Below are 14,750 nucleotides of genomic sequence, written 5' to 3'. Positions count from 1 at the left end.
GGAGGTCAATTTCAGCACTGTAGTGAGACCCTGTTTCAAAATAAAATGAAATAAAATAAAATAAAGTGCAGCCCAGTGGTAGAGCACTTGCTTAGTGTGCATGAGGTTCTGGGTTCAATCCCCAGTACTACAAAAGAAAAAGAAGAAGAGATGAAGGACCTCTCTTCAATACCTTGGATCATTTGAGGGTTCCACCCACCAACAAAGAGCAAAAGGCTACGTGAAGCCATTCCTCAGTACACAATGTGGCATTTTTAGGTCCACCCTCTGGGTATATTACAGTAATTCTCAGTGGTTAATGAATAGCTTCTCAGCGGCTGCTTCGTTTAGTTGTCCAAAGGCCAGTTGGTCCCAGAACACATAAAGCTGCGAGCTGGGTAATGAGCACATTCTCTTGTAGGAAGCCTGGAAGCAGAGGAGTGGCAGGGTCAGGCTGCAGGTTCCAGAGGTGCAAGGATGCAGAACAGAGTTGGCCTAATTCTCTGCACTCTTGCCCTCCTGACAGGTTTCCTGATGATCTGCCTGGGGGCCTTCTTCATTTCCTCAGACTCTATATTCCAATGTCCAAGAAACTTGATCATGGCATATTCACTTCTGCCTCTGGGGTTTGTGATCCTCCTGGTTGGAATTTTCTGGAGCACCTACCACCAGGCAAGTGAAAACAAAGGGGTGTTCAGCCATGTGCTCAGACGACAACTTGCTCACCAGGACCTGCCTCTGGCCACGGTGGACAGGTAGGTGCTGAGACCCGGAGGGAGCAAGAAGGGCTGAGGTGTGGAAAAGCTGAATGACTTGAAATCCTACAGCAGGGGCGACTTACAAGTCCCATGGGACTGTGTGTCAGGACCAAAGCTTTATTGTTGTGAAATTACTCTTGTTAGTCATTGGAAAGAATGCTGTTATCCTGGGGAAAACCATGAGGTAAAAGGAATTTTCTTAGAGAAACACCACCCTTACCCCTACCATCACCTGGTGAAAACCCACCTAAGCATACTTCAGAGGCCTAAGCATACTTCAGAGGCTTAACTACTAAGCTCTTTTGTTATATCATGAGGGTTGTCACAAGTTAAAGGGAGGCAATGATTAATTTTTCCCTATCACCTGGTTACCAAGTTATAAGGAAAGTAAGTCCCAGACTGAATTCAGCCACAGAGCCAGTGAGCATTGCAGATATGCAATCAATTCTGTAACCTCTGTGAGTCGGGAAGTCCCAGCTTATGTATTCTGGTGTCACCTCATGAAGAGTCATTCAAGGCAAGAAGGTAATGTCCTGGAGTAACATTCAGTTAACCTTATCACTTTGCAGGCAAGGAAAACTGTAGCAAGACATTGGCATCCTTGTGAATTGCTGGTAGGAATATAAATTGTGTAGCCACTATTTAAAAAAAAAACAGTATGGAAGTTTCTTGAAGTATTGTGTATAGAATTGCTATTTAATCCAGTGATTCTATTCCAGATATATACACAAAAGAATTAAAAACAGGGACTCAAACACATGGGTATCTATCAATGTTCATAGCAGCATAATTCATGATAGCCAAAAGGTAGAAGAAAACCAAACATCCATCAGTAATGTATGGAGAAATGAAAATCAGCATGTAACACAATGGAATATTGCCCAGCCTTAAAAAACAAAACAACAAAACAACAACAACAACAATAAAATATCCAAATCATGGTACCTGCAACAAGAATGAGCCTTGAAAACACTATGCTAAGTGAAATTGTCCAGTCATAAAGGATAGACATCGTGTGATTCCACTTACATAAAGTACCTAGAGGAATCAAATGCATAGAAATAGAAAGCAGAACAGTGGTTATCAGGGCCCACCAGAGTGCTGGTGGAAAATGAAGAATGATTGTTTAATGAGAACAGAGTTTCAGTTTGAAGTGACAGAAAATTTCTGGTGAAGGTCGCTCAACAATGTGAATGTACTTAATCCCACTGAACCATACAGATAAAAGAGTACATTTATGTTATATGTTTTTACTACAAGAAAAAAAGATCCAGTAACATTTAGTATTAGTTACCTTCTAATTTTTGGGCAAATACAGGACTATTTTGGGATAAAATCTCAGGTATCATTCTTAGGACACAGGCTGCAAGTGTCCATAAGTTCTTTCACCCTCTTCATGCAAGGGTGGGGAATATGACAGTGTTTTAGTGATTCTGTGTGCCTTAAATACAAGTAATCTTACCCATGACGATACATTTGTGACATTTTTTCTACTAATTAATGAGATACTAATTACAATAAGCAAAATCCATTTTTAATGCTTATCAGACTAACCAGCAAGGTCTCTGGGTTTGATTCAAAATTAAGATAGGGCTGGGGATGTGGCTCAAGTGGTAGCGCGTTCACCTGGCATGCGTGCGGCCCGGGTTCGATCCTCAGCACCGCATACCAACAAAGATGTTGTGTCCGCCGAGAACTAAAAAATAAATATTAAAAATTAAAAAAAAAAAAATTAAGATAATTGAAATGATTATAGAAGATGCTTCCACAGTGGTGGTGATTTTTGTTTTTGGATAAATGTTAGATGACTTCCTCTAGAGTGTAAGTCGTTACGGAAGTGACTGGGTGCCTTTAGGATGTAGTTTAAATTTACTAACATGTGCATAAGATCACACTGTGATGAAATACTTGAAAGTAAGTCATAAATATCATGACTTCCTACTTTATGGTCTCTTCCTGCTGCACTCTGAGATGCTCAGCTCACTCAGAATGGACAGCTAATCAAGTTGGGAAGTTCTCAGAAGCTTTGCACTCAAAATAGGTACCTAGGTAGAGGTACCAAAGCCGTTTCTCCAGTGGCAGAGTTCAGGACCCTGGGAATGTGAGTGGCAGTAGAGGGAGAGTGGATTGGGAGGGGTAGATGGGATTTGGGGCTGGAGGCAGTCATCCTGGAGTTGCTCAAATCATTCTAGGAGACGGTTCACCTTTTTATCCTCAGCACCCTTACGTGTAAGTCCCATGACTCAGCCATGGCTATTCCAAGCGAAGGCTGAGATTTATGCCGTACAGTAGACAGCTCCTTCAGCTATTTGGCTTTGGGCCTGGTAACATTTTGGAATGGAGTTGCGGCCACAAATGGCAGTCCCAGTTCTGTTGTGGTTACACATCATAAACACTCCCTGTTGACAATGGACAGACTCTCTCTATAAATACACAACTCAAACAAGCTCAACCCATGTCTCTTCCTCACCTCACCCTCAGCCCCAATCCCATTCATGTCGGAGAAGCCAGAAGGATTTAGCAATTAGCAAGGTTGGGCAAGATTACCAATGAGCCCTGGCATGAATGGTTCCTTTAGCCTTTGGCCTATTGACATAGAAAGGGCTGCAGCTGAAATGTGTACAAAGCTATCAGTTGGCATGGTTGGAGAAATGAGTGAGTTTGTATGCTCCTTGGAAACTAGTAGGTGAGACTCGAAAGAGTGTCAGGGAAAAGTGGTGGCATTTATATAGTTCAGGGACCTGCACATTGATTTTCATTCATTATTTTATTGACCATGAAATTCTGATACAGAAAGTGTAGTGGAGTGGAAGATAATGTGTGTGAATAGGGACATGGATGTGAATGAGTGAAGTGTTGGCCTGAGAGAAGCCCATCCTCAAAGTCCCAATGTCCCCTACCACTGATAAGGATCTCCTAACGAATGGCCCTGATTCCATGAGTGAGCAAGAGAGAACTCATAGCCTGGAATCACAGGCTGGAAAAAAGTGACTAGAAGGATGTATTTGATGGCTGATAAAGGGGTTCTTCTGGAAGGGCGGCACATTTTTTTTTTTTATAAAACTGGCGATGAGAGAGAAAGTACATCTGTTTCAAAAATCAATGTTTCTTAGCAGTTTAGCTTCACACTATGTGAGCTGAGACAGGCATAAAGTCTTAAATGATGCATGCATTACAAGGTTTGTGGCATTTTGTCCTGCAGGCCAGACTTCTACCCTCCAGCTTATGAAGAGAGCCTTGATGCTGAGAAACACACCTGTCCTACAGACCGAGAGGCCTTGGACATTCCTCCACCTCTATACACAGAGACGGGCTTTGAACTCCAGGGTGAAAATGGTGCCCATCCAGAGGCTCCACCATCTTACCAAGTATCTGTAGCAGACCTGGTGTCTGCAGCAACATCAGAGGATGCTGAGAGGCCAAGCCAAGCACTGAAGGCAGGACACATACTCGTGGGAATGAGTTGCTAAGAAGCAAGGCAGCCTGGGTCAGTGGGAGGAAAAGCTGCAACAGGGACGCTGCACAAGAGTGCACTGTGCCACGTACGCAGCCAGGCAAGGGCAACATGGGGCCCCTGGCAGGGTGTGGCTAGCACCAAGCAGACATTTCAGAGAATTCTCACTCCCCACAAACCTTCAGAGCCTTGGGGCCAGGCAAGTAAAAGTGGTACCAGGACTGTTGTGCTCTTGTGGGACTCCCCTCTCAACTTCAGCCCCAAACAGTGAAGAATACATGCGGCTTGCTCCCCAGCCATCAACCTAAGAATCAGAGAGGGATGTGTGCTGGGAAGGAAATATCATTGTCATTTAATTTTTGGCTCAGTATCTTGTTAGTGGGCTTCATAATTATGCCCATGGACCCACCAGAGTGACACAATAATTCACACTGTGAGAGATATGCCCTTGGAATTCGCCATTCATATTTTGCATTATTTTATTTTAAGTATGTGTATTTTATTCCCGATGTGAAAGGAAAGCAACCATGATGTTCATTTTCAAAAAGGCTCAAACACAAAATGTTAAATGAGTTATTTTTAAAAGAATTTTTCATACAAGCAAATAAGATTTCTTATAGACTCAAATTGAACAGACAAAATACTTAATTCATAAAGCACAGAACTGGGGGTGGGGTGGGAGAATTTGTACTAGCCATAAATGGTATTAATTACAATTTGATGTAAATCTTGTGAAGTTTAAAAAATATTGATATGTAATTCAAGGAATCCCCGGGGGTATATGTTCAGAATTTGAAAGATGAGTGCCTATACTGACACGCCATGATTACCAGAAATTTCTTTTGTGTCTAAAGACAGAGGTCTTGACTTCTAGGCTTGGGACACTTATTTTAAAACCCAATGGTTCCTCCTCAGTTTCATTATGTTTTATTGTATTTTTAAGACAATAGGACAAGTCAGGTGGTAGAATGCTGGAAAGAGATACAGCCTGATGCTTTTGAACTTGGATGAGGATATTCATCTCTCTGCCTCAATTTCCTCTACTGAGTGAGGCTTTTGTGCTGGGATTAACATCTGACAGTTCTGGCATGCTTTTTATATGGCAGGCTCTGCTATGAACTCCTGCATGTTACGCAGCCCCACTCCATCCTTAAGAGATTGGTGCTATGATTATTCCTATTTTACAGATGGATAAAACTGAGGCTTTGAGAAGTTAAGAAAGTTGCCCAGTAATACACAGTGCTTTTCAGGAGGGAGGGTGAAGGAGAATCTGTGGAAAGGTGTGGGAGGACCTACTCTCTTTAGACTTTTGTGCTGAGGTAGCTGCGTCTTCCTTCTTTCCTTCCAGAGAACAGTTTGAATTTCTCTCCCTGTTCAGAATATGGGCCCCAACAGTAAGTGGAACTCTGGGGGTTTGCTGCAGAATCTTCCAGCCCTCGGAGAGGTCTCAAAGGTGGCTTTAAGGTTAATGGACTTCTCAATTACAGTGTAAATAAACCTACCTTGTTTTCTGCCAGAAAGCTAGGGCCTTATCTGAGTCTGGTTTTCCTTCATCTGGTCATTATTGTAACGATGAAGGACTCATCCTAATGGGTGACAGCCATGGTGATTGGCACAGGAGAGTCTTTGGATAGTTGGAAAGAAGGGTGTAGATCCTTCAAAGAAGAAGGTCAGCAAGATGGGATGGCCATCTATGGCCTCCTCTTCCCCATCATTACTGAGTGCACAGGGAAAGTATATCTTGACAAACACACAGGAAACTACAGAGAAGGAAACCCTCATCCATGAGGCATACAGTTGGAAATCTGTAATTTGAACCCTCGACCATGACGACATAACTAGACATGAGGTTCATTCATGGTTGTCCAATAGGTAGATGATCATTTATTAGCAATGCAATTTCTTTCTTTCTCGTCATCTCTTTCCATCCTACTAAGAAACATTCTCTGAGAGTCTGAGCATATTTACTGACCTAAATAGGAATATTACTGGGATTTAACCCAGAGTTTGCATGTGTAATAGAGGAATTTTTCCAACTGTGGGAATCAGGTGGAACATATGTTAGCTTTAGTTTACAAAAGAAATTGTTTTAATCTCTTTATGGCAATAAATTTTGTACTCACACTTTCTTTTTTGGCATTTTTTTGTATCAGAAAAAATTCAGTAGAGGAACATAAGTCAAAGTGTCATTCTTCACGAAACTAACACAGTATCAAGATGAGTTCATCTCTCTGAAAATCTAAACACAATTGAACATCAATTATTGATTCAGAAAATAATCAGGGTGCTTCTTTTTTTAAAAAAAATATTACTAAGTATTGAATGACATCTAAAAACATGTACAATGACTTGAGTGCTAAGAACATGGATATTACCTAAAGCAAATCCTACATTTGAGAGGTCTAATTATTAAAATTAACTGAATAAATCAGATGAAAGTGTCCTATTGTGGTGGATAATAATACTTTGGTCATTCTCTAGAGAATTTACGCAAGGGAAATAGATATTGTATTTAACCTTCCTTCCCACATTTTGGATACAATGCCTGCTGATGGATTGGGAATCATAATTCCATGGAGGGCATTTACACTGTGAGAAAATGAAAAGAGGAAATCTCCCTACAGAGATCCTTGCTCTTTTTTCCTCTCAAATGTGAATGGTAGGCTCTCCAGGTAATGGGAAAGGAAAGTGTTCAGAGTTGATGACCCTCCAGCATTATAATCTCATAATGTTTCTTTGAGAAACAAGTTTAAATAAGTACCACTACTATCTGGAAGATGAGGATGATAAGATCAGTTATAAACTATGCTGTATCTTTTGCATAGCTGGGATGTTCTGGGTTCAACTCTCCATGCAAAAAACTCATGAGGGCTTCTACTAAGACACTATCCACCTTCAAGATTCTACTTAAATATATTGCCTTTGATGAAGCATTGCTCCTGCTCCAGCATGCAGGAAACATGCTAGGTGCTAAAAAAACATGAAGAGATGATAAAGACATGGATTTATATTTCATGTATTCTATCAAGTTCCATGACAACCTAGGTTGACTCACATACCACTGAGTTGTCAACTCTATGAAATATTTCTACTCCAGCTGGTTGGAGCGGAACAGGCATTCTGCTAAGCTCTGCTGCCTTGGGTAATCTCTTGCTCTTAGTAACTGTTGAAGGTCCAAACACTGATTTACCAGCAGTTACATTACAACATTTCCAAAGGCACACAGTTTCTCAGACCCTCTACGCTCAGGAATAGAAATCTCAAGGCACATGTCTGGGATTTCAGCCTCCTCCTGTTTTGAGAGAACCCAGGACATGATCCAGCAATGGGACTGAGTTATATGCTATGTCATTACCCATTCCCGCAAGTGCTTTCCAAATTCCACACACTTGCCATAATTAATGGATTTGGCTGCCAAAGCAAATCTCATGCCTTCAGTTGACCCAAGGGTGACCAGTCAAAAGTCACAATGCCATTATCCTTGTCATGGCTTAGGGCAGCCAACTCTCAGCCCAAGATGCCACCCTGAGATTGTGCACCAATCTGAGGCTTCCTGTGAAGAAAGCATTTATGGCATGTCCAAGCCCATCAGCCTATAACATATAGAATCATGTTACACTATTTGTTCCATAAGTACCTTGCACCTTGGATCAATAAGGTCTGACAAATGATTTCACTTGAATTAAAAACTACACATTTTTTTTTAAAATGATACCTAATAAACTCAAGAATCCTAGGTAAGGCAAAACACCTTTTGTTCTGGGAAACTGGCTGACATGCAGCAGCGTATTTAACATCTATGTTCCCCTCACTGAATTAACATCTGTGGTCCCCTGGCATATGCATTTCCAAGAAGCTCCTGAGTGGGTGGGGGTACTGTACTGCCCTGATTGAAAACCACTACATTATGTATATTAGGGCTTGTCATTTTTCTGGAGGCACATGTTATAGAGAGTGAACACTCCGTGGTATAAGATCACCAGTGTGGCCCTGACTGCCACCATACTTCATCCATAGTCTCTTCTCTCTTTGATTCTTGTGATTTCCACAAAAATGCTTGGACCTCTCAAGTCATTTACTTGTAAAGACTGATGGTTGGAGCTCCATCTTTAAGAACACAAATAACATTATGTGGGAAAGACTGATTTCCTACATTCCACCTCTCCTGAGAATAAGGCAACAGAAGCTTGAATTTTATGTAAGGCAGAAATAAAAACTTGGCAATGTGAACTTGAGCAGGTTCTAGAAAGAAGCTGCATCCTAGAACCACTGAAGGACCTTCCCTTTGGCATTGTAGCTAAGAAAAAAATCCGTAAAAATATGTGGTTATGCAGCTGCTTGTTTCCGTGGCTGAGCCCAACTGCTTTCTCCACTACAGCAATAACACATTGCTTTACATCCATATGTCTACCTCAACTCACCCTACCAAACCAACCTCCCACCAGACTCAAAAGTCTTCTGTTGATGAATCCTAGTTCCCAATTCTAGTCTTTCCCTTTGCTCCATTCATCCTAGTGAAATAATATAGCTACAAATCCCATGAAGCCCTCTTCTGCAGGAAAACACTCATTCCTCATGTCTTATCATTTGTGGATTCCCATGGAACACTTCATATGTCTCTATTGTAAACATTCATGTCTACCTGATTATCTGTGATTGTCACCGCCTCTTCACAATTTACAAATGTTATACAGGCAGGAATAGTGTCTTATGCATCTCCCTACTGTACCTTACACAGGAGTCTGCTTGAAGTAGTTGCTCAACCAATGCTTGCTGAATGAATGAGTGAATGAGTGAATGAACTGATGGTTGAACATATATTTGAGATACACAGCTCTATGTTGAAATAAATGTATAGAATATTTAAGTGGAGACTACATTTAAACTAAAAAGTTAGAGATGGTCAAAAGTTCATCTAAATATTTTCTCACCCAGAATTCATACACTTAAGAATGCACCTGATTTTCCTGACCAACACATCACAACCACAATGAATGAATGAATCAATGATTATCAGGGAACTGAAGACATAATGAGAACACAAGCTAAAAGGCAAATTTTATTCTCTTGGTGGTGTATTTTATAACTACTTCTTTAATATCTCAGCTCAAAACCACTTTCCTAGTATTGTGAAATGAAGGCTGTTACAATGAAAGACTAGAGGCCATCTTCGGTTTTGCTGACTACCAGAGGCAATTTTGAGCAATTCGGATTTTTTGTTCCATTTATTTAATAAATTCCCTAGGTCATAATAATCAAAAAAGAATGCTTGTAAATATTCTGAAAGACAGATTTATCAGCATAGGTGACTACTCCTGGAGTTTCTCAATGGTGAAACAAATGAGTTGAAACCCATAACCCTTGTATAAGGTTAAAATAAGGATTTCTTTTTTTTTTTATTGGCTACTAAATGTCCTAGCAAGTTTTTGTCAAAAGCCTAGATAGGAAATGGAAACAAATGCCTTGCTGGGAATATTTCCTTGCTTGCACTAACCTTGACTACAGCAATAACACATTGCTTAACAGTCAAAGTGCACTAGGTCACCTCGGCAAGTGACACCATCAGGATCAGTGAGCGTGCCGTTCCCAAGGAAGCAGATGTATGCAAACAGGTCCAGGCCCAAGTGTCCTGAGTGCAGAGGAGCCTGCTAGACCTGCAATATTCTTTTCCTGGACAAAGTAAGCCAGATGTGACCCTTTGCTACCCCAAAGGAGTCCCTACCCTCTCCTTATCTCATCGGGCCATATTCTCCCACCAGCAGCATTTTCTTCCAGAATCCATCTCATTTCCTAATTTTACAGCATTTCATTCTCTCTTTCTTAATAGCCATTACAAGGAAGATAAAAACTGGGTTTCAACAAGTACATTAAAATAGGCCCTTATTGGGAAAGTCAGAGAGAGCATGCACAAGGTGTGGTGGTATTTTTGTCTCCTTGGGAGGAATTTATGTAAACTCATGTATTAACCTCTGTGCTGTCATTGACAATGGGCCCACTGGATTTAAAGCATTCATTTGCACAGTCTTGTCAAGAAACTCCTTGCCACCTGCACAGCAAACGACTGCATTTGAAGGAATGCAGCCAGCTTGATAGCTAAAATAACATTATGTACAAAACGAGGAACACCCTTTGATATGTTTTGTTGGAAGTGTTCCACTGTGATTTGTAGGAAGCTCTAGAAGGTGTGAAAGAAGGTGTACAGGGTGTGGGGAGCATATGCCATCAGGTGGTTGGCAGTCATGAGGTGGGTTACTAGGAGTTCTGACACCTTGCCTCATCGTAGACCTAACCTAGGATGACCCCTCCTTCAGGCTGGGGAGGTCTTCCACCTGCTCAGGGGTCCCAATGGCTTAGGGTTGGCTTAATTCTGGCACTGCTCTTTCTTTTGTGATTTTATGACCTTTACTCATATGGCACCAAAGAAGTCAGGGATTGGGATTAATGGGTTCCTTGTCCACTTATTTTTTTTTCTAAAAAGGGAAGGCCCCTTTGTGTGACAAGATATAGATACCAAATGATAATAAAAATGACAACTAAAGATCCTGATGCATTTGGAGGAACTGCACAAAACCAAAATGAAATGAATCGGTTTTCTTTTCCCACCCACCCCTTACCCACCCCCGCAACAGCAAAATATCTTTTTTGTGTGTGTGTGGGTTTTTTTTCGTCTTTTTTTTTTCTTCCCAAAGTCATAAGAGGCACAAACAGGTAGCAAGAAAGCATCGTGAAGCAGCTCCGGCTGAGTGCTCTCCTTGGCCCGGTGAGCGATCTCTCCTGCACTCAGGTGATGACGGTGGGTCCTCTGCGGCCAGTTCTCTCGTGAATCTGGGATATTTTCAGGGCAATGGCTATGAGAGGGCTCAGCACTGCCTGGAAAAGAAGGAAAACCATTGTGAACAACTTGAACTAGTCACAAGACAGAACCTGTAATGGATTTCTTAGCATCTGGCTTCGAATTCCAATTTGCTGCTCAAAAGCAGCCATGGAGGGTAGGACAGCTGCCTCCTATGGACCTTTGTTTTCTTTACCTTCAAAAGAGATCAGAGTACTCAGAGCACAAAAGTAGGGTCAGAAGATGATGATCCCCAAAGTCTTACCCAGCTCCAAAGGAAATTTACCCGATATAGAGAAGTGCACCAGCCAACCACTAGAAGAACTTGACAGCATGTAATGAACAGTGGATCATGAATACAGGAAGGTCAGAAATTTCCAGTCCTCCTCTGTGTATGCCTCCTTCCCAAGTACATCCCCATCCTCCAGACTCCACCCACAAGCAACTCAAGGATAAAAGCTTATTCTTCATTCTAAAACCATCCTATTATCTGGATTCAGTTTCTATTTAAAAATTTGATATTATCCTAATCATTCAAAGATGGGCCAGTGCATTGGCTAATGCTGCAGAGATTCCAGATCATTCCTTCCCATATTATAACATTGTGGCTGTTATAAGGCACATCATGAGAAACGTCAGTGCTTCCAAAGTGAACGGAGGTGGGGTTGGAATAGAGTCCAAAGGACTAGGATCTTGCAAAGGTGAAAGACACAAAGAGGATTAAGCATCATTTCTTGCCCTTTAATGATAATCCTACCATGAGATTGAAGCACTGTTTTCCAAACTGTGGGGCACACACCATTTGTGATGATTTTGGATGGTGCATGGACACAGTATTACTTGAAAAGGAAAGAAAGTTGGCCTGTTTTCTGTTCATTTTCAACTCTTTGAATTTCATCAAGAAGGAACTGTTGTCTTAGGACTTGAACCAAGACAATGCATGTCTCAGGCAAGAATTACCTAATTCTAATCTTCTAAGATTCAATATTTTTATGGAATTTGGCTTTATGGTGTGCTTATGTTTATCAAGTGGTATTTCTTCTAAGTAGAGTACCGATGTAAACATTCTATAGTAAATAAACAGATTGAAGTGAAAATGAAGTCAGTCAATATAAAGACAAACACTAACAGAGATGGTATAGATAGAAAAGAAGTTTGGGTAACACAGGGAGCAAACACAGATTCCATGATTCCAGAAAAAAAAAATCCTGTGCTAGTGATGGGGGACTCCACCCATTTTTTTTGGAATCACGGAATTTCCTTCGATTTTTGTATGATCCAAAGGAGTCTTGGGGAAAGGGCCCAAAAGATGCCCAAGACTGAATTTTTGCCAGCCTTGTGGAATGGAAACCTCAAGCTAAGCTTCCATTTTTAAGGATGTTAAAGCAGAGTGCTTTGTCTTCTTCAACTGCATAAGTCAAGCAAATACATGGGTATTGGAATGCATGACTAAACACAAGGGCAGGAACTTTGATTCACTTGGGGGTTAGAATAGAGCCCAATGCTTAAGATATTCGATACATATTTGTGGAATAAATGCTGGCCCATGAGTTTGATGAAAAGGCGAAGCAGGTAGAACTCTACAGACACTCATGAAGGGCATTCAGAATGTGTCAGAGTGATGGCTGTACTGGACTCTTACTGTCATGTTTTCTTTTAGAAATCACAACTTTGATTCATATAAATCCCACGTGTCATCAACAGGGCCTCCTGGGAGGGGGAATTGATTTTCCTGAGGTGACCAGAGAGACCTTTGGAAGGGGGTGAAATAAGAGGGGTTAAAGCCTGCAGAGGAGAGACTTCTCAGGTGAAATGGGAAGTAAACAGTTTGAGAAACATAAAAGCATGTGGAAGGATCTAGTTTGGTTCCTTCACGTCAGGCAAGAAAACTACGGCACAGAGAGGAGACACTAGTGGTTGAGGATCACGTATATGCTTAGTGGCTGAGCTGTGACGATAACATAGGGAGGTCCCCTTTACTGCTCTTTCCATAATACAATTCTGATACAAGTTCTGTGAGTGACAATGAAAACTACAGAAGACATAAGAACCTAAGGGGAGGACTGGGAGAAATATCAGACAAGTTCCAGCCACATCAGCCGTGGAGTTGGAGAGGACTGAGCAGCCATGTTTACTGACCAAAGACAGCGAGAAGAGGAGGTCCCAGGTACGTGGATTCTGGTGAATTCACTGGAAGTTCTAAGATATAAATAAATTAAGAGACTTTAATCAATGATGTTGGGAATAAAGAATTTTTTTCATTCAGGGCTTCTTAGAGAGATAGCTCTTCTACAGTCAGGAGTAGAAACAGTGAGCTTCTTGCTCCAAACCAAGGGGCAATGTACCCATTCAACAGTATTAACAACGTGGCTCCAGGGCCCTTTTTCCACCTTGCAGTGTTTGGCGAATGCTTGCTGTCACCTCTAGTTAATAAGCATACCAGGCTACAGAGGGAACTGGATTCAGTTTCTATTTAAAAATTTGAAATTTGTTTATCACAGATTTTTGGCACAGATTTTTCAATACAATATTTAAAATTATTGTATTAGGATATTTATCTTGGTTAATGAGCAGTTTGATGCCTTTGTCCCTTTAAATTTTTCCACCCAGTTAACCTCATCTGATGTGGTTTGAATCTAGAAAAATCTCCTGAAAAGCCTGTGTTTGAGAAGCATGATCCTCAATACAGCACGGTTCAGAGAGGGGACTTCTAGGCAATGATGAGAACTATAACCTCATCAGCAGGTTAATCCCTTTGATGGACTAATAATTTGGGTTACTTGATGGTAACTATAGGTAGTTGGGGCAAGGATGGAGGAACAACCTAGGTTGCTGGAGGTGTGCCTTGGGGATTATACCTTGTCCCTGGTTTCTTGCACTCACTCTCTCTCTGCTTCTTGGCTACCAGGAGCGGAGAAGCTTGCCTCTGCCATCCTTTCTGCCACGATGTGCTGCCTCACCTTGGGCTCAGAACAAGGGAGTCAGCATCTATGAACTGAGACCTCTAACACCATGAGCCAAAATAAACTTTTCCTCCTCTAAATTGTTCTTGTTGAATATTTTGGTCACAGCAATGACAAGCTGACTAACACATTATCCCAATCCTAGTCCCATATTAGATTTTAACTTGTTCAAACTCCCTGGAAAGACAGACTTCTCCTTTTTACCTTTTCCTCATCTTCTCTCTTGCTTTATGTTGTTGATGTTTTAATCTATTAGAGCCATGAAACAAAACCAACAAACTGAAATTCTTATTCTTACAGCAATAGGCAGGAAGTGTGCGAATGATATGACTGTCACAAGATTCAAAGAAAGTAGAGCTGATTTGGGGGAGAAAACAAAACCCTACACAGAAACATAATCACTTACTTAGTAAGATTTGTTATAATTTGTGGAAGGATCCCAGCACTAAACTGGTCTCCATAAAAAAATGCACACTTACGGGATCAGAGAAGTATCCTGATGGTGAAGAGTAAGTAGGAGATGGTGATGAGAGTGGAGAATGGCAGTACTTATCACAGGGGATCTTTGAGACAGGTAATATAATCTAGAGAATGCTGACCATCCTGCAACACGAAACACTTACATCCCAGCATCTACAAACTAGGGATTTATAATAAATGCATTTTCCCTGATCACAAGAATTGAGTAACATCAACACTTGGGTTCAAACCTACTAAATCTATTGTGCCAGATTTTCTCTCCTGATTTTATTCAAATCTTTGGT

At 41.2% G+C, this 14,750-nt stretch overlaps 2 protein-coding genes across 2 annotated transcripts in view; one reads left to right on the top strand and one right to left on the bottom strand.

Moving 5' to 3' along the window:
* The first annotated feature begins 453 nt into the window (after nucleotides 1-453).
* On the top strand, nucleotides 454-7,572 carry TMEM252 (transmembrane protein 252). The gene is made up of 2 exons (XM_081280926.1): nucleotides 454-734; nucleotides 3,940-7,572. The coding sequence occupies exons 1-2, from the start codon at nucleotides 457-459 to the stop codon at nucleotides 4,205-4,207; spliced, it is 546 nt and encodes a 181-aa protein (XP_081137052.1). The 5' UTR covers nucleotides 454-456; the 3' UTR covers nucleotides 4,208-7,572.
* Nucleotides 7,573-9,224: 1,652 nt separating this feature from the next.
* PGM5 (phosphoglucomutase 5) overlaps nucleotides 9,225-14,750 on the bottom strand; it is a 173,406-nt gene continuing 167,880 nt past the window's right edge. The window contains exon 11 of the mRNA XM_081280925.1: nucleotides 9,225-11,061. Within this exon, the coding sequence (XP_081137051.1) occupies nucleotides 10,972-11,061 (90 nt within the window). The 3' untranslated portion in view covers nucleotides 9,225-10,971. The remainder of the gene's footprint in view (nucleotides 11,062-14,750) is intronic.

Source organism: Spermophilus citellus (assembly GCF_964194105.1).
Source record: "Spermophilus citellus genome assembly, chromosome: 2".
Taxonomy (NCBI): Eukaryota; Metazoa; Chordata; class Mammalia; order Rodentia; family Sciuridae; genus Spermophilus; species Spermophilus citellus.
This window is presented reverse-complemented; position numbering and strand designations above follow the sequence as displayed.